This window comes from Leptinotarsa decemlineata, unplaced genomic scaffold, assembly GCF_025532065.1.
Source record: "Leptinotarsa decemlineata unplaced genomic scaffold, Ldec_3_MD MMD2_P_RNA_scaffold_2, whole genome shotgun sequence".
In the NCBI taxonomy this organism is placed as follows: domain Eukaryota; kingdom Metazoa; phylum Arthropoda; class Insecta; order Coleoptera; family Chrysomelidae; genus Leptinotarsa; species Leptinotarsa decemlineata.
Window position 1 is genome coordinate 4,965,022 of NW_027412529.1, and position 27,196 is coordinate 4,992,217.

General features: G+C 36.4%; 2 protein-coding genes across 6 annotated transcripts in view; one reads left to right on the forward strand and one right to left on the reverse strand.

Moving 5' to 3' along the window:
• The window catches only part of Mical (Molecule interacting with CasL), a 169,710-nt gene that overhangs the window by 13,534 nt on the left and 128,980 nt on the right, over positions 1–27,196 (forward strand). The window contains exon 1 of one of the 5 annotated variants that reach the window (XM_074182068.1): positions 9,845–10,085. The exons of the other annotated variants lie outside the window; for them this stretch is intronic. The gene's annotated coding sequence lies outside the window, so the exon portion shown is untranslated. Of the gene's footprint in view, positions 1–9,844; positions 10,086–27,196 lie in introns of those variants that run through there. 5 annotated transcript variants of the gene reach the window in all.
• LOC111517443 (uncharacterized) lies at positions 14,467–21,784 on the reverse strand. Its single transcript, XM_023173607.2, has 2 exons — positions 21,437–21,784; positions 14,467–14,770 (listed from the first exon to the last, which is right to left on the reverse strand). The coding sequence occupies exons 1-2, from the start codon at positions 21,740–21,742 to the stop codon at positions 14,522–14,524; spliced, it is 555 nt and encodes a 184-aa protein (XP_023029375.1). The 5' UTR covers positions 21,743–21,784; the 3' UTR covers positions 14,467–14,521.

Sequence of the window (27,196 nt, forward strand, 5' to 3'; positions counted from 1 at the left end):
AGCATTCACTTTTATACATTTTTTCTATATTCCATTATTTTTGATAGTTATTTCATATATACTCTGTAATAATAGCATTTCCTGTAACTCAGTGTTTCTCAAAGTGTGCGCCGCGGCGCCCTGGGGCGCCGTGGAACCTTTACTGGGGCGCCGTGGGCCACCGGTAGTCTCAAGGTACAACGTTTTACAACATAGATAACTGAGAGTAAAGGTAATACGTCGGTACCTATTAATAAAAATCCTCTGATATCGGTAATTGCAAAATGCAATTCGTTCAGACAGCCACCTACCTACTTTTATTAATTAAATATCTAGTGTAGACTTTACGTTCGGGGCACCGCGATAACCTTAAAAAAACATAAGGGAGCCGTGAATTCCAAAAGTTTGAGAAACACTGCTGTAACTGAGTTCTCCTGTTGGAAATAAATCGCTTTTTTTCTATGTTGTCGTTGCTGGCAGATTCTTCTTTAAAAAATAGATAAAAAAAGTTTGAAAATTCAAAACTGCGAATAATTATAAAAAATTTCAAACTTCAAACCAATGAAAATGATACTGGTTTTCTTCTAAAGTCTACCAATTGTTTTCAACTCTTATTTTTAGTTACCTTTCTTACCTGGTACCTGCTTAGGTGTCACAAGGCGAGCTCCACAAGCACGCAGGTAATCAAAGAACTTGAGACGCTACTGACACAATTATAACTTTGATTCGATTACTCACCAGCCGTGTCAGTTTCACAAAAATTCCACCTGCGGTTCACACGTCTTGGCCACTGCGTCACAGGATCTTGTGACAAATCAAATCCCAAAATTTTCACCATGGAAACATACAACACGTAAAACATCGTGACGTTATATCAGATGTTAAGCGTATGAGTGACGTCAATGCCAAGACGTGAATCTTGTCATTTTCTTTTAGTTGTTTTAGTCAATGTTCACTCTTCAATGGCCAATTCATATCATGATGTCACCGGAAAGGCAAATGGAAATGATTCTTTCAGTGTTCAAATTATGTGATAGAGAGGAATATTTGCCCATTTTTCTTTTGGCTTCCTTTTTTAAAAGCTAATGTTGAATAGCCGAATCAAATTAATAGTTCCCCTGTTGTGTAAATATTGATATTTAAACCATATCGGAATGTGTAAATAAACACATAAGATCAAAAAGGCGGATGAATGGTGCAAAACCAGTAAACGATTTTCGAATGGAAACAAAACAAACGTGTTGCTGTTTGCATTTGATTTTGAACCTCCACTTACATCAGGATAATAATAACGATATTAATTTCGATGCCTTCATTGCTTTAATAGAGCCGTTCTTTAAAGAAACAACGTTATTAGACAACGTCAACTTTATTCAATGTCCAATAACTCGAATTTAAGAGGTGTTATAACAACACTACTTTTCAAGTACCTGTACTTTATATTTGTGTTGACCAGTACGATGAAAATGTACCAAATTTTCTTTGATTTATTTGTCTATTGTATTCTAATTATAATAGGGACCTTGCAGATTTTTTTTTACATCGTAAGTGTGTTCTGCTATGATAACTATTAAACTTCTGCAAAATATGAGCAGTAAAATATCAATAGTCAGTTTATAAAAAATATAAAAAGTTTCATGCGCTGAAAAACCAATTCAAACAAGCGTTTGAAGGCGCGAACTGTCATGACGTCATACTGTATTAACCCGGGCGAACGCATATGGCGCAGGCTGTGACTGTCGTTTAAATCTACTTATTTAAGCAGCTGCAGCAAAACGCTTTTGTGTAAAATGTAATGAGGTCCTGTTTTTTTAATAGATTGGTATTATTAAGTTGTATAGTTTCGTGATTTGTGGTTAACCTTGATTTAGCTTTGTTTGTGTGTTGTTGAATTTATAAATCTAACAAGAACTTTCAATTTTAAAGGCAATGGAATACAAACAATATTGCTTCGTGCCTTTGTGCACTAGTACTTCCATTAAATCACCCAATAAAATATTTATAAGAGTACCTGAAGATGTTCGTAATCGTCGAAGAAAATGGTTAAATTCAGGCAGAAGGAATAAAAATGATATTGCACATAACAGCAAAGTTCTCTATGTATGTGAAGACCATTTCAATTATTATCTATCTGATTTGTGAGATAATTTCGTTCAGGCTAGGGATATTGAAAAATTAGCAACTTGATTAAATAGTTATTATAGTTAATATTAATTGTAAAACTAATCAAGACTAACCGAACTGACTCAATTTAACCCAAATTATTCATACAAATTTCATTCAGTTAGGTTCTATTATCAAATAATTATTTCGTTTTATGATAATATATAACATATACAGTGTCACCGATAAAGTCCGCATCAAATGGGAAACTTTTTTATTTATCGTTTTATGTGAAATTTGATTTTGGCAGTAGATTTTGCTTGAGAAATGATGTCAAATGGCGTCTACAAAATAGGTCACGTGATTTCCTTAACCTGTCAAAATTGACATTTAAAAAAAGAAACATCTAAAAATGACATTATTCTTCAAAATATCCAAAAATATCAAACGATAAAAACATTTTCTTTTGTAATTTTATACCCACACACCAAGTTTCAAACCCATAATAAGTATTTTATATTTTCACTATTTTTCCGCATTCCTGCTTTTTCTATATATCAAAATTTAAGCACACCTGTACTAAATCATTTATTTTAACTGAACTCGTCACCGAATTTCTTTTTTTGTAATATAATAATATTTTAAGAGCCTCTTTGATGTTAAAAACAAATTTTGAAAAATAAAAGTTGTCAAACTTGATGCAAAGTTCATCTAGTTTCAACGGGGCTTTCCAAACTATACAGTACTTGAGTTTTTTAATGAGCAAATGGCCTCACAATATGAATTAGAACAAAACGGAACATTAGGAAACAATATCTAAGAGTGTTTATTGTTTTTTTAACAAAAAATACAGTGGAATTTAATCTTAATTAAAAGGAACTGAAAATAAACATGTACCTATACCTAATAGCAAAAAAACACGAAAAAAAGACTCACGACATTAAATACACTACATTTCTGTATGTCTTCCATCGCGTTCTATGCAGATAATTGTCCTTCTTGATACATCTTTTATTGAGTTGCTGATACTCACAGGGTTTATGTTTAAAATAGAGTTTCTAATAACAGTTTCTAGGTGATTCACGTCACGAAAAGGTCTTTGTTTATAAACGATTTGTTTTAAGTAACCCCACAAGAAAAAATCTAGTGGGGTTAAATCTGGCGACCTAGGCGGCCATATTTGCTCCATATTTCGCCCAATAACTTTGCCCCTAAACATTTCTAATAGTTTCTCTTTGACTTCTCTTGAACTATGAATAGGAGCCCCGTCACATTGATACCACAGACTGTGTCTTATTTCAACCGGCATATTGTCCACTATATCACTGATCTCAGTATTTAGAAATTGCAAATAATCCTGAGAAGTTAAATTGTGTCTAAAAAAGAATGGTCCCATTACCTGATTATTTAAAACACCGCACCACACATTTGTTTTAAATGAATATTGGTCCCGACATTCTATCACAAAATGAGGATTTTCCTGATCCCACCACCTACAATTCTGGGAACTGACTACGCCGTTCGATGTGAAGGTAGCTTCGTCGGTCCATAGGATTTTGTAAGGAAATTTTCTGTTTAATTCTACTTCTCCTTGGTACCAGAAAGAGAAATCTAGTCGAACATCGAAATCTCGTTCCTTTAAGGTATTTATAAATTTGGGTTTGTAGGGTTTGAATTTATTTTTATGTAAAATTGCTCTTACGCTTTCTCTTTTAACGCCAGTTCTATCTACAATATTGGTAATACTTGATTTTCCCTGTTCGATAACATCCAGGCAGACAGCCAACTGAACCTCATCATTATTGCGTGATGGATTATGACGTTTTTTAAAAGTATTTTCAACTGAACCAGTCAGTTTGAATTTTTTAAAAATCCTACTTACAGTGGATTGCTGTACATGTCTACCAGGATGTCTTGCGTTAAAAATATCAGCCACTTGTCGATGCAATGTGTTTTCACCACAAATTAGCACAATTTCAATTTTTTCTTGTAAAGATAACATATTATTTTGATTTTCATACATTACATTGAACTAACGGGCATTAATTTATTCAGTGACAGTGACGTTTTCTAAAACACATTATGTAGTTTCATATTTTTTCACAGCCTACCCAGTTTTTTTAAATTAGTGTTGTTAGCGGAGTAGGTAAATGTAAATACTATGAGTTTTTTTCTTTTATTGAATGGGCTTCAAGAATCACGAAATGATGTTTCCTAATGTTCCGTTTTGTTCTAATTCATATTGTGAGGCCATTTGCTCATTAAAAAACTCAAGTACTGTATAGTTTGGAAAGCCCCGTTGAAACTAGATGAACTTTGCATCAAGTTTGACAACTTTTATTTTTCAAAATTTGTTTTTAACATCAAAGAGGCTCTTAAAATATTATTATATTACAAAAAAAGAAATTCGGTGACGAGTTTAGTTAAAATAAATGATTTAGTACAGGTGTGCTTAAATTTTGATAAAGCAGTGTGCGGAAAAATAGTGAAAATATAAAATACTTATTATGGTTTTGAAACTTGGTGTGTGGGTATAAAATTACAAAAGAAAATGTTTTTATCCTTTGATATTTTGAAGAATAATGTCATTTTTCGATGTTTCTTTTTTTAAATGTCAATTTTGACAGGTTAAGGAAATCACGTGACCTATTTTGTAGACGCCATTTGACATCATTTCTTAAGCAAAATCTACTGCCAAAATCAAATTTCACATAAAACGATAAATAAAAAAGTTTCCCATTTGATGCGGACTTTATCGGTGACACTGTATATTTTTATACTTTTCAAACACTTCGATAATTTTCTCACCGGTAGAACCTTCACCAATAAGGACCAGGCCGAAACGGCCTTCGTCGACTTCATCGAATCACGAGTACAAATTGTTATACTGACGGATTTAATCAACATTTGTTACGTTTGCAAATGGCTGGGATATTACAGTTCAAAGTAGACGATATATTTTAGCAGTGGCAGATCAAAAAACGCCATCTGCATCACAAATTAGCGATATCTCAAAAAAATATCGTACGGTATTTTGAGTCGTGTCCAACCGATACCTCGACTTCTTGTCCACCCGTTATCTTGTCGTCGGAATTGAGATAGCGAGAATGCGCGGTACGAATATAGTTTCAGAAATCATTGTTTTTATTTTAATCGGTTTAGCGTACCACGTTGTGAAAACATTTTTCCGACGGAAATACACCAAGTTCGTTCAACTTCCAGCCTCCACGTCGAAAACTGCGATGCGACAAAGATGAAGTAATAATGTGGAATGGACAGGTGTTTGTTTCTTGATTGACGTATCTGTCGCGAATCTTCAATTGTGAGTGCCGTGGGGGTAGTTTCGCAGTTGGTCCAGCCAGAATTGTAATTACCTCAAAACATGTTGAAACCAGAGCCGAAAAAACAAAGCAGTCGCGATTTCTGGTTTCAACTCGTTTTTCTTGCAGTGGAAGACAAAAGATGAATCTCGTTTGCGACCAATGTGTAAAATTGGCTTTGCAACGGGCCGCCTTTCGGAGCCTCGGTCGGAAATTGAGTTCTCTGTCTATGCCATAAATGGCGTCTTCTCATGCTTCAAGAACGGCCGAGTTCAAAAATGTATTTGTGATTCTAAATAGTTTTCCAATATCAACAATTCAAGTGACCAATATTTCAAACATCGAAACGGGTATCGTAAGCTATCCTTGAAAGACAGATATATGCCATCGCCGACTATTTTGTAGACCTACAAAAGAACAGTTTCGTAGTGAATTGTACGGAATTTGTCGCCATTTGTGTAGTAACCATGGCTACTATAAAAAACAGTTTGCCAGCTGACAGTTTAGGGTACAGCCATAGTCAAAATCAACCAGTAAGTCCACTCCCACTACTTTCATTCATTCATTCACAAAGTTCACGGTGACCTCGAAACGAAGTGCGGAGCCAATTTCGTTCTTTTACCATAGGCGTGCGCTCATATAAAAACGAAATTTAAGGATATCATAGAAGATTTTATGGTAAGTTACTTACAACCAACTGCAAAAACTAAAAACAATAATAACAACAAAGAATGAACTAAACACAATATCAATTTCCGACCGTTTATTATAACTAATCCGATGCCAGTGATACCGTCGAATCCTTCGATACTACAGCATTGAAAGCGTTGGATGAGAATTTTATCCTGAGAGCGGAGCGGTTGAAGGTCCCCGGCAACTCGGGCGGATCACGTGATAAAAGAGTCTACTGGTTGTATTATTCTACTGTGGTACACCTGCTGGACTGAGTCATGGCCAGTGAGAAGCCCCTCCCTCCCGAATTTGCCTCTACATAAACTGCTTTTTATATACCTACAAGAACCCAAATGGCATTTTAATATCCATTTATTGTTTACCCCTTAATCCGTACTACGTAAGATTGCAAACAAAAGTTTCCATTCTTTTTTTTCTGATACTTTATTCGTCATACAGCGACCCCAACTTCACGCAGATACAGTTTCTCCCATCGGCCATGACTCAGTTCGGTAGCTGTAAGTGAAAATGGAACGTTATACGATAGAACGTGTTTTATTGTTGAATCCCAAAAATGATGAAAGTTGGCGGCCCAGTTCGAAAATTCCATACGTGTTTTGACTTCATCAGCTGTGAAGAGAATAATTGACAAATTCGAAAAGACTGAATCTGTTGGAGACACTAAACACACTGGTGGTCTAAAAACAAGCCGTTCAAATGTCAATATTGTTGTTGTGAATCATCTCCCAAAAAAATAATGCCGGCCGCCGCTGACCGTCATAAATCAATTGTGACGTGGCCAAGATCGCGCTCAACTCGACGTGCGCTTCGCGATTGTTCTAGTCAGAGTCTGCGTCGCTTCGATAGAAAATTCCCAATTTGCTTCGAGAGAATTCGATTACCATATATAAACGCTATCCACACCCAGATCGACAAGTTGAGTGACAGTACGGTGGCGGAGAATGAAAATCTTAGGAGAGAGGAAGAACGATTACACCGAAATGAAGATCGCGAATTACTACTGAGTATTCAGTAAAAACGGTAAAAATACAGAAAAGCAGTTCGTGAGAGTGTTGCTGAAAATTCAAGAACATCGATTCGGCATCGTGGACGCAAAACACATAAAAGCACACAAAATTTTGTTTGAGCTTTCTGTTTAGCGTTTTTCATTTGAAATGAGTATTTATTACTTTTTACTATTAGGAAACAGGATATAAAAACTGGGACACGCTTTATAAACAAAATGTTGAATACACATAATTGAATATGTTAAAAAAATATATGTTTTTTCCGTTAACCAGCTATCGTACCCCTACGAACAACAACCCTCAGAAATCGAAACTTGTGCGAGCTAAGGACTAACGAGGTCTAACCTTTTAACGTGTGATTCCTAACATTCGGAGACCTTTGTTTGTTTGTACCTGTTTCAATCCAATCCCACCAATTCCAATTTTCCAGAACCCTTTTAATATTCCAAGTGTTAATTAATAACTTAGTTAACTAGTCATAAATTTAGGTGTTAAACGCCTTTTTATATATCGTCGAAGTAATTGAAAACGAAACTGGATAAAGGGTTGTTTTCATAACATTTCCATTAAGTAGAAGTTACAAGTTCTGAACGTTTGCCAAAGTTATAAGCGTCCAAAATAAAAGCAATCGTCTGGAAAACCCACTGCTTGGCTCTGTGGTTATGACTCTTCAGGGTGATTCATATATTATTCCGTAAAGAGACGGTTTCTTTTTGGATTATCATTCTCTTCTTCTCCAAGGATTTCTGTTTGATTTACAAACCACACCGAAACGACACCACAAAGGATTTGTTATGAATTTGATAAAAATCCATAACGTATCTGTCTGTTGAAATCTGTTCTTCCGTTAATCAGCCGTCGCACCCCTACGAACGACAACTCTCAAAATTCGAAACTTGTGAGAGCTGACTACTAACGAGGTATTACCTTTTAACGTGTGATTCCTAACACTCCGTCAACTAATGAACAGTACTGTTCAGTAGTTTTTGGGTTTATTGACAGATGAAACTTTCAAGATGGCGACTGGGCGACATCTGGAAAATAAATTAAATAGAAAGGGGGGTCTTGTGACACATCATTTTGAAGCTACTGACAATTGCTTCAGTAACGTCAATATCTCTACAAATATTCATTATTCTCAGCCGTATTTCCAATATTGAAGCAGGTTCAGCTTCGTACACCTTTTGCTTCAAATAGTCCCATAAAAAAAGTCCAACGGTGTCAAATCTGGCGAGCGGGCTGGCCATTCTGTAGGACCTCGACGGCCAATCCAACGACCGGGAAAATTAGTATCCAAATAGTTTCTTACTTTTCTGGAGTAATGTGGTGGTGCTCCATCTTGTTGGAATACATTATCCATACCGAATTCATTAGGATTCGCTTCGACGATTTCAGTGATGAGAGGGTCAACAGTAGTTTCCTGCATATTCAAATACAGTTTTCCTGTTAAATTTTGATCAATAAATAGAGGTCCTACAATATGGTTTCTCAATATTCCTGCCAAAACGTTATTTTTTTCTGGATATTGGGTATGTATTTCCCGGAAAACGTGAGGGTTGGTGTCACTCCAATAACGGCAGAAAAATGTACATTCGTCACTAAAACAAATATTGTGGAGATAGGTAGGATGCCTTGCAATGGTGTCCGTCATGATTTTGTAGAATTCAGTTCTATCAGGGTCATCTTCAGTTAATTGGTGAACCATTTTAACTTTGTATGGATGATACCTATTCCTCTTCAAAAGTCTCCACACAGTAGAAGAAGACACCTCACAAACATACGCGACGGAATAAGTAGACTGTTCAGGATTTACTACCATATCACCAATTATTTGCACATGCTGTTCTTCCGGAATAGACGGATGACCTGGGGGTTTTTTGTTATGTACACTACCGGTAGTTGTGAATTTGGATATAAGTTTCCTCAAATATTTTCTACAGATAGGACGATTCGGAAAACGTTCATTGAAAATCCTTTCGGTCTCGTGAAAGATACGCGTCGCACAGTAAATAAATCGCTTCAATTTTTTCTTCCAATGGTTGAGAATTGACCATTTTAGAGATTGTTGACGTAGTACCTTTCTACTAGTAAAACCGAAAAATAAATGAGAGAATATTGTAACTTAACAATGATGTTTATTGTCGTACTGACATTTTTGTCATTTTTATAAACAAATAATAACTTAACAAACGTTATCGGGTTGTGGAATTGACATATGACAGATAAAAAGAAATATTTATAGAAATATCGATATTAATGTGTTTGTCTACAGGAAATTATGAAATGTTCCGTCTTTTTGTATTCTTGGGTTGTGAAGTATTCGTCAGTAGCTGCTTCAAAATGATGTGTCACAAGACCCCTTTTTTCGATTTAATTTTTTTCCCAGATGGCGCCCAGTCGCCATCTTGAAAGTTTCATCTGTCAATTTCACTTCAAAATAAAGTATTCATGCATTGATTTCATTATCCCAAATTTCGATTTTTTGAGTTGACCCGTTCAAAAAATAAAAGGGGGAGGGAACATTGAAGAAATGCACTGTGTACATGATGCTGCCAAAAACTTCATAGCTAGAGAAGGCCGGCGCATCGCACTACATTCAATTGTTCTTGTCGGTACTAGACATGCATTTATTTGTAATTCATGACACGAGATACCGACTACCATTCGATTCCTTCGATTTTCTCGATTCCGCGACCGATCGAGGTCACTCGGAGCTTCCTAGGATTTTCTAATTAGTCACTCGGCCGCTTCGAGCGAAGTAGCCCGTGGGCACGGATCGGTACATCTTTTCGGCGAGCGTCGATGGTTTGGAAGAGTTTTCGAACGTCGCGACGCGTTTCACAGTTTGAGTTTGTTTCGCGACCGCTCCTTTCAGTGTTGATGTGCTTACTTTCGCTTCGCAATTGTTTTGGATTTGTTCGGTGTCAGTTCGAGAATTGTGCTGTGCCATCCACGGCCGACTTAGTTCTAGATTGATAAAGAGGTATGTGGGCATTTAGCGTGGTGTCTTCCTTTTTCGCAGGTGCAGTGACGCAGCATGTGGGTAAATGTTGTTATAGTTCAAGTAAACAATAAAGTGCAACCTATCTTCCAACAGCTCCCCTTTAATAATATAGTTAGAGAGCTAACTTTCTGATTATATAAGAATCACAATAACTATCAATCTCCATATAGTCTTTTTCAACTAAAATTACTTTTTTAGTCCTTTTCTGCCAGTCTTTTTCGGTAATATTTGACACTTCTTCTTTAATTAGCTCTATTACCTTCTTATAAAATTTTGGAAAATTATTTTTACGCCTGATGCTTTGTTTCAATTTTACCATACACAAAAATACTTAGATGGGAAGTCTTAGTATGGTGTGTCCATACTTTTCAGGAATACTCTCAAAGGCATACACTTTTTCAAATGTTTTTGTCTGTAAAACTTAAAGTAGTTGGTTTTTGGTATATTAATTGGATTGAATTAGTTTTAATCTTCCTCTTTGAAGATGATCACTTGGTGATCGAAACACGTGTCGAAGTGTCAAAAATAACGATTTGGTGTTGGGAAAAAACTCCAGTAATATTCATTACTACATCAAAGGTTCCAAACAGTGCGTCATAAGTATAAAAAAAACAAATATATTAACTTTCAAATGTACTTCAGAAGATATGCCTCTAGAAAATGAGAAGATTGAAAATAAAGACTGCACAAAATTTTTGGGCCTATATATCGACAGTAAATTGAAGTTTGAAGCACACGTCAACCAACTGAAGAATAAAATCTCCTCAGGGTGCTATGCAATGAGAATTATTTCAAGGGAACTTGGTACTGCCACGGCTATGAACGCATATTATGCATTAATTGAATCTCAACTGAGATATGCCATTCCTTTCTGGGGGGGTATATAACTCTAGTCTGCTAGATTCAGTACTAAAACTGCAAAAGAGAGCCATTAGATATGTGTTCAAACTAGGACCGCGCAATTTATGTAGGCAGTTATTTGCAGAAAAAATATATTGACAGTTGTGGCTAACTTTCTAATGGAAACTGCGTGTCTTATACACAAACATAGGTCAAAAGTTGAATATATTTCTTCGTGTCATAACACTCGCCTTAAATCTAAAAATAATTTTAAATTACCATTGCCTCTTCATCCCTAGTAAAGGACTCCATTTTCTATAACGGTGTTAAAATGTATAATCACTTACCGTCTCATTTTAGAAATGGCTACGATAGTATTGGCAGCTTTAGAAGATACACAAAAAAACTTCTCGCGAGCAGACCCTATTATAGTTTGCAAGAATTTTACAGTGACAACTTTCAGTGAAATTGTAATTTATTGGGGGTACTGTATAGCATACTCGATTAGACTGTGAACTTATAAGTCGTAAAATTGACAAAATGTTCAAATAACATTTTATGATTGATATTTTATTTATTCATTGACACTTATTCTATTGAATAAAATGTATAATTAATAAATGTATATGTTTATATACTGCTTGTTTATATAACAATTTTATTTTTATTTTTATTCTATTTTATTTATATTTTAAATAATTGTGTGTATTTTGCCTAAATTTTATTTCTGTACCTGTATATTCTACTTTGTCAACAAAACAAGAGTTTTTTCGACAATAAAGTATATTTTGATTGATTGATTGATTGATTGATGAGCTGTTGCGAATTATAGGAAGTGTTGTCAAGAACTATTACACTATTTGCATACACATTTGGGATCAATGTATTTTGAAACCATTCCTCGAAAATATTAGCTTCAATGTTCTTATGATAGTTAACATTGCAGTCCTCAAGTTTTTTCTACATAACTTCAAAGAATTCGGAATTCATCCTTTACCTCCTCCGCAATGCACAATGATTAGTCGCAATTCTTTGTTTGCAGGCATGTTAGGCGTAAACATTCTCGAACCATCAGTCATCGAACCGTGTCGTGAGTGTCATACCAAGGTTTGTCCAAATAGAAAATTTGCCTTTGTTTTTGTCTATATTTAGTTATTTGTTCTAAATATTTCTTTCGTAATTCCACTACTCTTCTGCTTTCCATAACTGCTAGACGTTTGTTTATTGTTCTAAATCGAAATCCTACTTTCTTTATCCAATTCTGAAGAGTTTTGTCACAGCAGCTCACGTTATAACCGGAAGTATTCAATTTCTTCCTTATGATTTCAGTTGTAGGAATCTCATTGCTTTTGCAACATTCGTATATTGTTTTTTTCAATGATTCCATTAGATGAAAATCTAAAGGTTTTGGTAATCCTGTATCACATCGCGTATTGCGTTCATAAGGTTTATTTTTGACTATTTGACGTACAGTTGAAAAAGGAATTTCGGTCAAATCTGATGTTGCTTGTAATAGTTTGTCCCTCGAAACCAAACTTGAGATGTAGATTATATACATTGAAACATATTCTCTGTGTTTCAATATTCAAATGCATCCGAATCTTATATACTGGTATCTCTTTTTCGCATTGTTCACCATCGCTATTGAAATTACTACACTGGAAAAGTTATCACACTCGTTATTACTATTAGTTCTTGTCCGAGGACGCCACATTTTAAAGAGATAATAAAAATTTTTACTAATTATAACTGCACAAATATCGAATTTCAACAATCAAATCGCGATCAGTTCCTGAACTGAACACGACGGCGATAACCTTCCCCGATTTCTATTCGTCACCGTAACATGACTTCAAATTTAATTTTATGACCCTTCAGCTAATCATAAAACTCGGTTAGTAAAAATTATCCAATACAAACTGCCAAGTCTACAGTCCACGTGGACTAGTTCATTTCTATGTATTGGTTTTTTTGTCTTTCAAATTATTGTTCACAACTATTTTTCAACATTAATTCTACAGAAAGTGCAGTGAAGTGAAGAATGAGTCGTATTATTTCCCTCAATGTATAACAACGATGAAACCATGAAGGCTAAACAGCTTTTATAGAGTTTTACAGCGATTAAATGTACTATTTAAATGATTTGGTAGGATGAAACATTAGAAAGGGAGGAGAATATGATAAAAATGAACGGAAAAATAAATTAAGGGAAGTGGGAGAAGGTGAGTTTTCAAGGGTTAAAAATGGTTTATCTCGATTTCCGGCAAAACTGCAAGTTGAATAACAAAGTTGTAGGCAATAAAAAGATCTACAACTTTTGTATTCACTATTTTTTCACATAATCTCAAAATTTATGTGAAAAATTCAAATAACCAAGTTTTTGGTTTTTTATTTTTATCTTTTTCAAAAAAAATTCTACTAAATTTGGTGAAAACTTACCTGTTTATGTTCCAAATACACTGTAATTTATTTGATTTAAAATATATATTTGTTCTCCTTAATTTGACTTAATATAAAAAAGCAACCTAATTTTCAATCGAAAATTCTCGTGTTAAAATATCAGTTTTTTCCAAAAAGTCGGTGTGCTTTTTGTTCGTTGAAATCTCTACTTTGTGATGGTATAATGAAAATAAACATTACTATAGTAAATGATCTTAGAAAATGCAAAAAATCGAAAGAATTTCGAATTCGATTTTTTAAAAATTATTGTGTACAACTTTGAGCTATTTATTAAAATTTACACTTTAATTACTCAAAAACCATAAGATTCCATGTTACATTGATAAACGAAAAAATTGCAAATCAAAATATACTTACTTTTATAGGTAACAAACAAATAAGTTGTTGTGGGTCAAGATATTGATCTTTTGGACCTTTTAAATCAATTAAATTCAAATAATCATGACATTTATTTTCTCAAACCATCAGGTTCTGAAAATGTAAAGGATCTATTTTTCACGTCTAATAGTTTTAAACATGAATCTTTCAAAAATATTGTTGCATTTCTGAATTGTTTTTCCGGTTGCGTTACATCTGAGAGGTTTCATATTTTTGAAAAAATATATTTTTTAACGAACGGTATATCTCAACTTAAAAATTGGCATTTCGTTGTTAAGATAATTCAACGGGCTGTCAAAATGTCACCCCCCTAGTCGCTATTCACATTTTCGGGGTGGTCCACCCCATTGCTCGAGGGTTGAAGTAATGGTGCTGCCGGTATGAAAAAAAATATTCCCCTCTATTCCAAAATCGATCTGTCTCAGCGTTTTTCCACATCTGGGATATTATTACCCAAAACCGTCATGTCAAGTTTATATTGAGCCACTCTGTATAAGATAATGGCCCGGGTGCAGTCTGTCGGTCTGTAAGAATAATAGTTGTATTTTGAATTTTAATACATATTCAAAATTTGTTTTCTTGGTTCCCCTCTTGTCTAAAGTCTGGCCTCTAATAGAAACTCTGCTAAGAACTTTTTTTTTCTTCTCGGGCCTGTTAACAATGTTTGAAATAAAACACAACGAAACTTCAACATCGTTCTATTTCCGTCAATCTACAATCTCAGTTGATATTATATCTCAACGTCCGTAAATCTGGACCAAATATCTGAAACCGTTGCCCCATGTGGAGTGGAGATTAATTTTGACGTACTGTCTTCCGATGCCCCCCGATAGGATGGTCGCTCTTGCCGAATTTCCGTCGTAAAACTTGTTGTATATCCTTATAGCAGAAATGGTCTCGTGTCTCGAATAGCCGGCGGGTAGGTCCTTGGGGTACTCCACGGTTTTGTCCCTGCTGCTGTACCAACGTCTGGGTTTGAAGTATTCCTTGAAAGAAAAAAAAATTGAAAAAAACGTTTTGGCTTTTTACTCCTCCATTTTCATACAAACATACAGGCTGATTCACGGTGGATGGCACATTAGACGTTTCTGGTTAACCAGACAACGGATCACTTTGAAAATTTAATGGAGGGCATATTCGGACATTCTCTAGCCAACTAAAATATTTTCGACAATGCGGTGTTGCCGCTTCTATTAGAAAGCAGTAGCAACTTTGATTTTTCAAATGGAACACTCTGTATATAATATTATTTTTGGAATCTCCAACAATTGCCCGACAACTTTTCTTGATATTTCCCTATACCTATCTGTTACCGTTTTCGAAATAAAAATTAATTTCAATTTTTTTCTTCGAAAATCATGACTTCTAAAAATGCCGATATCTTTCAGTTAAGAAGTACTATGATATCGAAATTTGGTTTGGAGTTAGGTGATACTTGGACACTTCCCACACGTCAACCTAATCTCCGTTATTTCAATACAGGGTGGTAAAAAAATACAGTTTTTTCGTTTGCTTGAAAAAGTTGCTGAAATTTGATTATTTTAAATGGAACACCCTGTATATTATCAAAAATTCGGAAAGCTGCTGAAATTTGCTTTCTTTCTATATATATCATACCTAGACCTAACTAGTCAAGTTTCGGACTTATGAACATTTATTTGTGAAAATGTCCCTTCAGAATGGTATTTCCATTCGGTATTTGGTAAGCAGGCCATGATTACTATTTGACAGTAGCGTTGTGACATTCTCCTAATAATATCGACATTTTCGTCACTTCAGAAGTTGCAAATACCTTCAAAACGATGGAACAAAACTATTCAAACGAAGTTCTTATGAATTTGTTTATTATTTTTGGACAGTGTGACAAAATTATCAGCAGAACATGTAGAAAGTTCAATGAAATGTATCCGAATCTACCGCCAATGAACCTCAAGAAATTTATACGAATTCAGAACAATTTCAATATGTTTGGATAAACTTTAAAAAAGCACCAAGAAACTTGAAATTGGAAATATTGATATGAATAATTATAAAAAAGTAAAACAATCATGTGGAATATTTCAAAATATGTTCGAATCACTGGCCGTTCACTTCCAAGCACTTTAAAATGCGGGTGTTGACTGCTTTCGTGGTGGCAGATCTGATTTCATTGGGATCCAAATCTTCAAATGTTTGGGCAATCCTTTCTAACAATTAATCTCTCGAACGCACGGGTATTTTGTAAACTTTTTCTTTAAACATTCCCCACAAATAAAAATCTAATGGATTAAGATCGGGTGATCTCGCTGGCCAATTCCATGGTCCCAAGCGCCTCATCAACCGATCGTCAAATAGTCTATCCAGTTCTGCGCTCACTTCTCTTGTGCAATGTGCAGGAGCTCCGTCTAGTTGGTACCAACAGTTTCAATAATCTTCGAGTGGCAGATTATCCACGAAACTGTCTACAGTATTCTCCAAAATATTCAGGTAGCTTCTGGATGTTAATGACTCCTCGTATATCACGTACCTCAATTTGTTGTCCATCAACATGCAGAAGACATTAAAACTAAATTTTTCTTGAAATCCGGCTTCTTTTGTGACGTGAGGATTTTCACTGGACCAATAATGACGATTTTTTTCTATTGAAAATCCCTTCTCTCGAAAATTTCGATTCATCAATCCAAATAATTTTATTTAAAAAAAGTGGATGTTCTTGAATGCGTGTCAACAACATTTCACAAAATTCTACTCTCTGTTGAGGATCTTGAGGCTTCATTGCTTGAATTTTGGTGAATTTATAATCATGCATTTTATGTCTTCGCAAGATTCTTTGAACCGATGAATATTTTATACCCAAATCTTCTTCAGCACTTCTTATCGATGACTCGGGAAATGCGTGAAAATATGCTAAGACATTAATCTGGTTGTCTTCGAAAGTTACGGGTCGAGGCAAGTTTCTTGGTGCTTTTAAAGTTGATCCAAATTCATTGAAATTGTTCTGAATTCGTATAAATTTCTTGAGTTTTATTGGCGGTAGATTCGGATACATTTCATTGAACTTTCTACATGTTCTGCTGATAATTTTGTCACACTGTCCAAAAATAATTAACAAATTCATAAGAACTTCGTTTGAATAGTTTTGTTCCATCGTTTTGAAGGTATTTGCAACTTCTGAAGTGACGAAAATGTCGATATTATGTCACAACACTACTGTCAAATAGTAATCATGGCCTGCTTACCAAATACCGAATGGAAATACCATTCTGAAGGGACATTTTCACAAATAAATGTTCATAAGTCCGAAACTTGACTAGTTAGGTATAGGTATGATATACATAGAAAGAAAGCAAATTTCAGCAGCTTTCCGAATTTTCAATAATATACAGGGTGTTCCATTTAAAATAATCAAATTTCAGCAACTTTTTCAAGCAAACGAAAAAACTGTATTTTTTTACCACCCTGTATTGAAGTAACGGAGATTAGGCTGACGTGTGGGAAGTGTCCAAGTATCACCTAACTCCAAACCAAATTTCGATATCATAGTACTTCTTAACTAAAAGATATCGGCATTTTAAGAAGTCATGATTTTCGAAGAAAAAAATTGAAATTAATTTTTATTTCGAAAACGGTAACAGATAGGTATAGGGAAATATCAAGAAAAGTTGTCGGGCAATTGTTGGAGATTCCAAAAATAATATTATATACAGAGTGTTCCATTTGAAAAATCAAAGTTGCTACTGCTTTCTAATAGAAGCGGCAACACCGCATTGTCGAAAATATTTTAGTTGGCTAGAGAATGTCCGAATATGCCCTCCATTAAATTTTCAAAGTGATCCGTTGTCTGGTTCACCAGAAACGTCTAATGTGCCATCCACCGTGAATCAGCCTGTATAATATAAAATATATATACCCCTTTCGGTTTAAACAAATATATACCCCTTTTTGGTTTAAACAAGATTGCTAAGGCTGGGATTTAATCATATAAACGAATGAATGTCACGTCAATGACATGAGAAGGTTTAATTTATTCGTGACTCAAAGTGCTTCAACTTGAAATATTATCCACATTGGTGCTGAAGAGCTGTTAACGCAAGTCTTGTTCGATTGGTGACCTATTTATTTTGTAGAAATTCATATTGAATATAGGATAAAGACATAACTTTTGTCTGATATCTACTAAGTTACTCGATAATAGTTTCTCTATCCTTCAATCGATAAGGCAAGTGTCTTATTTTAAAAGAACGACAGTGTTCCCTGTAAGTGAAATTTAATCTCTTTAATACACTTTATTGTGTAGTAATCCTGAGAATGATAGCTGATTCAATCAATCAATCAATACTTTATTGTCATGGAATTCTTGTGGACAAAGCACTGGTATAAATAAAAATACTAAATACTAAAAGCTACAACTAGCCAGTCAAAATACAGTGCATTTCTTCGATGCCCCCCCTTTTTATTTTTTGAACGGGTCAACTCAAAAAATTGAAATTTGGGATAATGAAATTAATGCATGAATACTTTATTTTGAACTGTATTGGAATATGCTGGAAACTACTGTTGACCCTCTCATCACTGGAATCGTCGAAGCGAATTCTATTGAATTCGATATGGATATTGAATTCCAACAAGATGGAGCACCACCACATTACTCCAGACAAGGAAGAAACTATTTGGATACTAGTTTTCTCGGTCGTGGATTGGCCGTCAAGGTCCTACAGAATGGCCAGCCTGCTCGCCAGATTTGACCCCTTTGGACTTTTTTTATAGGAGTATTTGAAGCAAAAGTTGTACGAAACTGAACCTGCTTCAATATTGGATTTACGGCAGAGAATAATAAATATTTGTAGAGAAATTGACGTTATTGTGTTCGAAAATGTTCGGCGTGAAATATCGGATAGGCTGTTAATATGTCAAGAAGTTCAAGGCAACCATTTCGAGCATCTTCTCAACTGAGCTCAAGCTTATTACCTCATATTATTTAGTTAAATGTCAAAGTATTCAGGCAATTATTAAAAGTTTCACCATTTTGTGGTAGTTGAAGACATTCTAAAGTCTATCCAAATCCAAGATAGAGTAAAACAAAACAAAACCGAAGCGTGATGTTCACGTGATCGCCCAGTGTCAGATGGAAAGGGCAGCGTTCATTGGTGAATTCGCCTTCTTGGTACGAGTTCGGCACCAGCACAGGGTTGTAATCAGTCGTTTGCGTGTTTGTGTGGCGTTCGTTATAGTATATTGTTTAAAATTGTTTTCCAAGATGTCCAGTACAGACACTGCTGATGACACTGTGAGCTATCCTCTGAGTCCAGCCAGGAAACGATCCAAAAAAAAACATTTGAGTGTTGAGATGAAAGAAGTGATTTTAAATGTGTTCAAGAAAGGGATGAAAGAAATTGAGACATCGACTGTCGACGAAGTCACTTCGATTTACAATGTTTTACGGGAATATAAACAAAATCATACATTGTCCAAACCGAATACAAATCAGAATCGTCAAACTATTATAAAATCAATAGATGATGCTGATAAACATGCAATCAGAAGGAAAGTGCATGAGTACTTTTTCAGAAATGAAATTCCCACGATAGACAAAGTACTCACAGAAATAAATGAAGATGTTTTATTGCCACGTTTTGAGCGGTCAACATTCCATAAAGTATTGAAACATTTGAATATTGTATGGAAAAAACGAGGGCGCAATAGTTTATTATTGGATAGAGAGGAAATTGTGTTATGGAGGAGAGAATATTTGACCAAAATTAAATATTATAGGGAACAACAGAGAACAATTCATTATATGGATGAAACCTGGGTTAATGCTGGTCATACTACCCCTAAACTATGGGTCGATGAAACTGTGACCTCATCTAGGAGGGCCTTTCTATATGGACTATCCACCGGATTAACAAATCCATCAGGTAAACTTATATTTATATTAAGACCTGCCTCAATCTCAATATATAAAAAGTAACCCTCGTATTTGTTTCATTTACTTACATACCTCTTCATAACTTCAGGTAAAGGAAAACGGCTTATTATTTGTCACATCGGCAATGAGAATGGGTTTGTTGCTGAAGGACTGTGGTGTTTCGAGTCGAAGAAAACTGGAGATTATCACGAAGAAATGAACGGTGAATCTTTCGAACAGAGGTTTTTCAAAGTTCTACCCCATCTGGAGGATAATGCTGTGATTGTAATGGACAATGCACCTCATTATTCGCGACGGTTAGAGAAGATTTCGACAACGTCTTCAAAGAAGGTTGAAATCGAAAATTGGCTGCGATCAAATAATACTAGCTTTGAAGACTCAATGCTAAAGAGTACAGCTACTAAAAATTGTCAAGGAGCGCAAGCTTGAATACCAAAAATATATAGTCGATGAGATGGCAGCAGGCCAAAACAAAATTGTCCTTCGCCTGCCTCCAGACCACTGCGAGCTCAATCCCATCGAGTTAATATGGGCGGATGTGGAGAATTTTGTAGCTCAGCATAACACCACGTTCAAATTTGCGGATCTCAAAGTACTTTTTGATGAGGCTTTGAAAAGAGTCACAGCGGAAAAATGGGAGAAGTGTGTTCGGCATGTGATATCGGAAGTCGAGACATAGATGTGGAAGCTTGATAACATAATAGAGACACAAATCGAGCCACTGATAATTCTGATTGGTGAGGATGACACTACTGAGACAAATTCATCCAGTTGAATAATTTTGATTAATATTCCTTTTGATTTTACATAAAATAAAAATTATCAATAAAGAAATAATTACGTCTCTTTTCATATAATGCTTGAGTGCGCTGTGAAAATCCAATGAAAATTTTTTTATAGTACACATATTATCTGCATTTTTCCCGATAAACTGCAAAACTTGTGCATTTCACTGGTTATTATAAAAAAGTTTTCCTAAGTATGATATAGCATTTGCGATCAACAAGATGTTGGTTCTGAATACGACCCTGGCCAATTCTTGGGATTTTCAATATCACGTGCGTAGGGCATGTCAATGTCTACATCCACTCTATCTTGAATTTGAATTTGCTTTAGAGTTGTGAAGCATTTGTCAGGAGCTTCAAAAAGATGTGTCACAAGACCCCTCTTTCCATTTAATTTTTTCCTCAGATGTCGCCCAGTCGCCATCTTTAAAGTTTCATCTGTTAATTTCACTTCAAAATAAAGTATTCATGCATTAATTTCATTATCCCAAATTTCAATTTTTTTAGTTGACCCGTTCAAAAAATAAAAGGAGGGGGGACATTAAAGAAATGCACTGTATATCATGTGCTGTTGTGATATTTATGTTTTAGTTTTATTTATATATGACAAATTATGATTTCAATTATGTTATAATGTAGTACATTCATTGACTTACCATATGTAAGTTGAGTACTGAAATGGTTAATAAAGATTGATTGATTGGTTGATAAACACTATCATTGCCAATTGCCTGGTTAATTTAATCTTTGAAATATTCGAATCGCAGCTTTCGTTTATAAATTTCTGCAAGTATAAAAAGTCGTGGATTTTATTCAACGATAAAATGGCAACTTGAAATTGCCTGGCCAGTCGCTTTGGTCCTACATTTCGCTAAAGAAAAGACAAATACACGGAACGAAACCTACCGACAGGTCTCAATTAAGTTTTATGAGCGGGTTTTTAGAAATTTCAATATTACCTGGTTGAACAAGAGCCTGTCGAAAGTTTGGATAGTTCCAATGAACAAGTGTCCGTCTTGGGTGCCGTTGTAAACCGAAGAATTGTATCTCGCTGAACCGTTGTAAGCAGGGTAGTTGTTATTGTAACCATTATTGATGAACGAGGAAGGCGGCCTGCCGTAACTAGTATTATTATGAATCGAATGGTTCGTTGCCAACGTTCCGTTGATCGTCGGTATCAAAACTTGGACGGGATGGTAGTAAACTTGGCAGTCGAAGCCATTGAAGATCGCTATGGCGACTAGTAGACTAGCTAGCACTTTCATCGTTGATTTTTTTCGTTCGTAACTGATTCGCTAACGAGGTTGCTTTATCTTTTATACTTCGTAATGTGTTTGCCAGGTTTTGTTTAAATTACTGCAGATAAAAGGGGTAAATATTGATTTTTAATGACCGTACTGTCAGTCAGGGAGATTTAGACTCGTGAGTCACGGTACTGGGAAATTTCAACGATGCTATGACGCTAATACATAGAGGAAAACAACTTATCGTGCTTGTAAATGTATGCAGTTTTAATTTGGTTTATAACTGTAACTGCTGTGTCGTAGTAATTTGAAAAGTTGTTTTGATGGTCCAGTCAAAATTAGTATGTATCTCGGAATTTGAGATACCAAGCTATAATAATAATAATAATAATAATAATAATAATAATCGTCGTCCAATCGCTTTCCGAATCGGAAGGACGAAATCCCGGCCTTGCGGTTCGGAAGATTGAACGGCGTGTACACAAGATGGAGGCTAAAATCACGTCGGTGAGACAACACGCATCTCGTATCCAATGTGTGATGGATTACAGGGCAGCCAACAGGCCTTTCACGCCCGCAGTGCGGCAAATAGCCGCCAATCTACGACGTATCCATCACACTTTAAGCCAAGGCGTGCTGCTGACCACCAAACAGCACTGCCTTGATAGGATACGAAGAGACGAGTCGCTGGATGTAAAGAGAACCTGCTCATCGATAGATGTGTAACGCAGGACTCGATACAATATAAGCGTAACCTCTCTATGGCTTGGATCGATTACCGTAAGGCATTTGATACAATTTCGCATGAGCTCATCTTGCATTTGCTCAGATGCCTTGCGGTACCCGACAACACAGTGAGATGCATTGAACAACTGATACCACTTTGGCGAACTCGCTTCACCATAACATCTGGTCAAGCAAGAGTTCAAACAAGGTGGGTCACTTTCAGAAGGGGTGTATTTCAGGGTGATTCCCTCAGCCCCCTTCTATTCTGCATCTCACTATTGCCATTATCCGTTGCGCTCAGAAAGACTCGAGGGTATAACTGTGGCACCCCCGGAAACCGGAGGCACAAGGTCACCCATCTGTTTTATATGGATGATCTTAAACTTTATGCCTCTGGAGAGAAGGATCTCCATCAGTCCTCCATCAGGGTGGTGGAAGAGTACACGCATGCTATCGGTATGAAATTCGGGATAGACAAATGTGCAATGGTTCATCTCAAAAGAGGACGATGCGGGGACTACGGAGAGGATGTGCAGCTCGTAGTTGGAAGCATCCTACACCATCTGGATGCCGGAGAGACGTATACTTACCTCGGGGTGGAACAACGCCACTCACAAGAGGTAACTGCAGTGAAAAACTCTCTCCGCGGCAAGTATCAGCACAAACTTTGACAGATCTGGTCATCGGAACTGTCGGGGAAGAACAAAGTAGGTGCAACAAATATGCTTGCCGTTCCAATCTTACTCTACTCGTTTGGAGGAGTGAAGTGGACTCGGGAGGAGCTGTATCAACTCGACGTAAGGACCCGAAAAATGATGCATCTCTATAGGAGTTTGCATCCCAAATCGTCCGTTCCATGGTTATACTTCCCCCGACAACAGGGAGGTCGTGGACTTTTGAGTTTGGAGTGTCTACATGACAGAATGGTACTGGATACAGCCTGTAAAGTCGTCAGGAGTTCGGATCCCCTTCTGTGCATGGTCCGTGACCATGAGAGAGCAGGAATTGGAGCATTTCTCCTTAGGGCAGCTGCTCGAGCAGCTGATGAACTCGGTATAGTTTTCGACTCTGAACGAGGTGACTACATCTCTGTCACCGAGTTGGAACCCGTTCAGCAAAAAGCTCAGATAAAAGCCGCAGAGATCACCTTACTTCTGCGGAGACACAGGGATAAGCCAATGCATGGGGTCTTCTTCAATAACATTGAAGACCTTGGCTTATCAAAGCGCCTGACGTTCGCTTTTCTCAGGTCGAGTGGGCTGAAGTCGGAAACTGAGGGGTTCATCATGGCTTGCCAGGATGGTGTCTTCAACACCTTAGTCTACCGCAGTCGCGTGATGGGTATAGAGGTTCCTGACACAAGGTGCAGGGCCTGCCGCGAGGCGCCCGAGACCCTAATGCACTTGCTATCAGCATGTCCAGCATATGCGGTCTCGGCCTATATCCATCGACATAACGCGGCCCTAAGAGTGCTATATTACCATCTACGGCACTCTTACGGTATTGACGAGACACCGGTGTTGCCCTACGCTCCGGGGGATATTGAATCCGTTGTGGGGAACGAGAAGTGCCGAATTTATTGGAACTATTCGTTCCCCACCCTCAGGCTCATACAAGCTAATAAGCCTGATGTAGTCCTTCTCGACCACCAGACCAAAACGATATTTGTCGTGGAGTTTTCAGCTCCTGGCGAGACGAAAATCGTCAGAAAAGAGGAGGAAAAACGGATAAAATATCGAGATTTTCTCTTCGAACTCCGCAGACTCTATCCAGATCACTCTGTCAAGATGGTCGTTCTGATTGTTGGAGTCCTTGGCGGAATGATGTCTTCTCTACTCTCGAATCTAAAAATCATACCGGCTTGCCGCACTAAGGCAGAAATCTTAGCCGCACAGATGCAGAAGGCTGTCATTCTTGGCTCACTGCGTTTGCTCAGGGCACATGATTCTCGGACCCAATGATCACTTACCCCACGGTGTGGGGAGTGGTTATTGGTTGATTATGCTGGCGCGCCCTCCCGAATGTGTCGGGGCTTCGGGGGATAGGGCCTGACCAGCGCACACTACGGTGAAAAAAAAAATTCTTTATTTCATATAAACATTTATGTATACAACAATGGTACATACAAACATTGAAAGAAAAAACGTCCAAAATAAAAAACAATAATTTTAGTGATTCACTTTAAAATATTCTTTTGAATCATACGGTTCCAGATCCAACAGATCATTGCTCTCCACCTACTTGGTTCAGAAAATCTTTGTGTTTTGTGAAATCAAATCTTCTAATACCTACTCCGCTTGGCCAGAAGTCCGGTTTGTACATTTCATCCTTTTTCGATAGTGGTGCTGTAACTACATATCTTCGTAGTCGATCTTCTGCGGTTGGGATCCCTTTCATATTTACTTCATCATTATAACCTGGTTTATTGGTAATATAGTCTCTTTTATCTTTTCTTCTGTCGCAGCCTTCTTCACTCTGTATAAATAAACCCATACTTTTCGCTCTGGTCCTGAGAACTCGGAAATATCATCGCTAGGACCTGTGCCAATATTCTTTTTGTATACTCTATTTTGTTTGTTTCGTTTTCGATATTTCACTTCCACGAAATTATCATTGTTGTCGTTTGGATTATTATAGGTTATGGGTCCACTGTTTGGATTGTTATTGTTTACGCTTGTTTTGGCGGCAATATGTCCATAGGTTGGCTTTTGTGGTATTTTTTTCAAGTTCGCCATCTGCTCGCGAGGTACTAAATCACTTCGTTGGACATTAGGACTTTTCATTGATGTTGAGTTTATTTTATTCCAGCTTTCTGTATCTGGGTTACTTTCATGTGACGTTCCTTGTCCGGCATGCGAATTGTTTATGTTTACGTTTTTTGCGCCTTTATTACTCTCCTCTGGTTTATGATATGATTTCTTCTATTATTTTTTTCTAATATCACCACTTTATCTAGCAATAAACTGTTATTGATCAATATATTGTTTTTGTCTCTTGTTTCTTCTAGTAATTCTTTCAAATACCTGATTTCTAGCAGCAGCATTTCTTTTTCACTCTCGTTGCTTCGCTTTTGATTTTGTATGTTCTCGGTTTTTTCACAGCATATCACTTTGTTTTCCGATAATAGCTTCAATTGTTGGTTTCTTTTCGCACAACTTTTATGATAAATCGCGAAACAGTTTATACAAACTTTTACTCCACATTTTTTGTTCTCACAGCACTTCATAAAGTGTTCAATCTCCGCTTTTTCAGAGCTGTCCGACAATACATCTTCATTGTCGGCCATCTTGTATGTCAAACTTGTATAAACTCGTATAAACGTGTATTTTAATATCCTAAATGTTGTCTCAAAACCTACGACTATCAAAATCTAAGATCAGAGGTACAAGATTCGATTATTGCAAATATCTCGTTTCCTATGAGTTTTTTGCTATTTGTATATACAGGGTGGGCCATCGAAAACCTGAGACGGAGGTTTTGGGTACTAATCTTGCAAATCCGAAAAAACACTCAGACAGGTCGATTCTTATTGGGAGGGGGACAGTTTTTTCCCCATTTACAGTGTCGTCACTTCAACCCCGGAGCAGAGGGGTGAACAACCCTTGGAATTTCAATAGGAAATAGGGGGCGAGTCGCACATCGTTTGAAAGATCTTGGAATTCTCTAAACAACAGTGTACATTTTTTTAAAATTTGGACGTATTTGAAAGAGTTCTTTCCGATAATTAACATTTTCAATATTGTTAATAACAACAAATTGTTGTACGCCACTGCTCAGTTGGAATGTATTTGGAACTCTTTCATTTGTTTCTCACGCTACTTTTTTTTTAATTTTTAGTTATTCTATGATAAGAGGACTATTACAATTGAGAAATCGTGAAAAATGCTGTTTCTATTTCTCATTTGTATGTCAAAAGTGATATCTACATTATTACTAGTGCCGTGGTTTACACACAGTGGTTTACACAACTGCAGAGAGGGTTGAGGTGATTAAACTGTACTATGGAAAAAATTAAAAACGGCAAATCGAACCACCAGTAATAAATGAGGCGACACGAGTGGCAATTCTGGGCCATGTTGAGCTTGACCATACTTTGAGCACAAGAAAGTTAGCATTTGTTTCCGGGGTGTCACGAACTAGCATTCGGCGTATTTTAAAAACCCACAGAATGCATCCTTACACGATTAAATTAACGCAAGATCTGAATGAGAATGATTTCGATCGACGCTTGCAATTTTGCGAGTTGGTTAGTGAACAAGTGGTGGAAAATCCACATTTTGTTTTCAACATTCGCTTCAGAGATGAATGTTCTTTTTTTCTAAATGGCACAGTTAATCGCCATAATTGTCGCCATGGGGCTGATTCAAATCGTCACATTTTTCATGAAGTGCATACTCAACGTCCACAAAAATTAAATGTATGGGCTGGAATTTTTGTTGACCGTATTCTTGGCCCATTGTTTTTAGAAGGCAATTTAACCGGACAAATGTATCTGGAGCTTCTGGAAGATACTATTAATCCCCTTCTCACTGATATTATTAAAAATGACCACAATCACAACACAACAAAGTTTTTGTTTCGGGGTTGAAATTAGATGATTTTAATGTATTTCCACGTGTTAAAACCGAAAGTGACCATAAAAATTATATATTAGCTCTTGTTTTCAAGATATAGTATCATTATATTATATATATGTATATTGAGTTTTCAACAAATGAAATATTTCATCACCAATAGTTGGTACACATG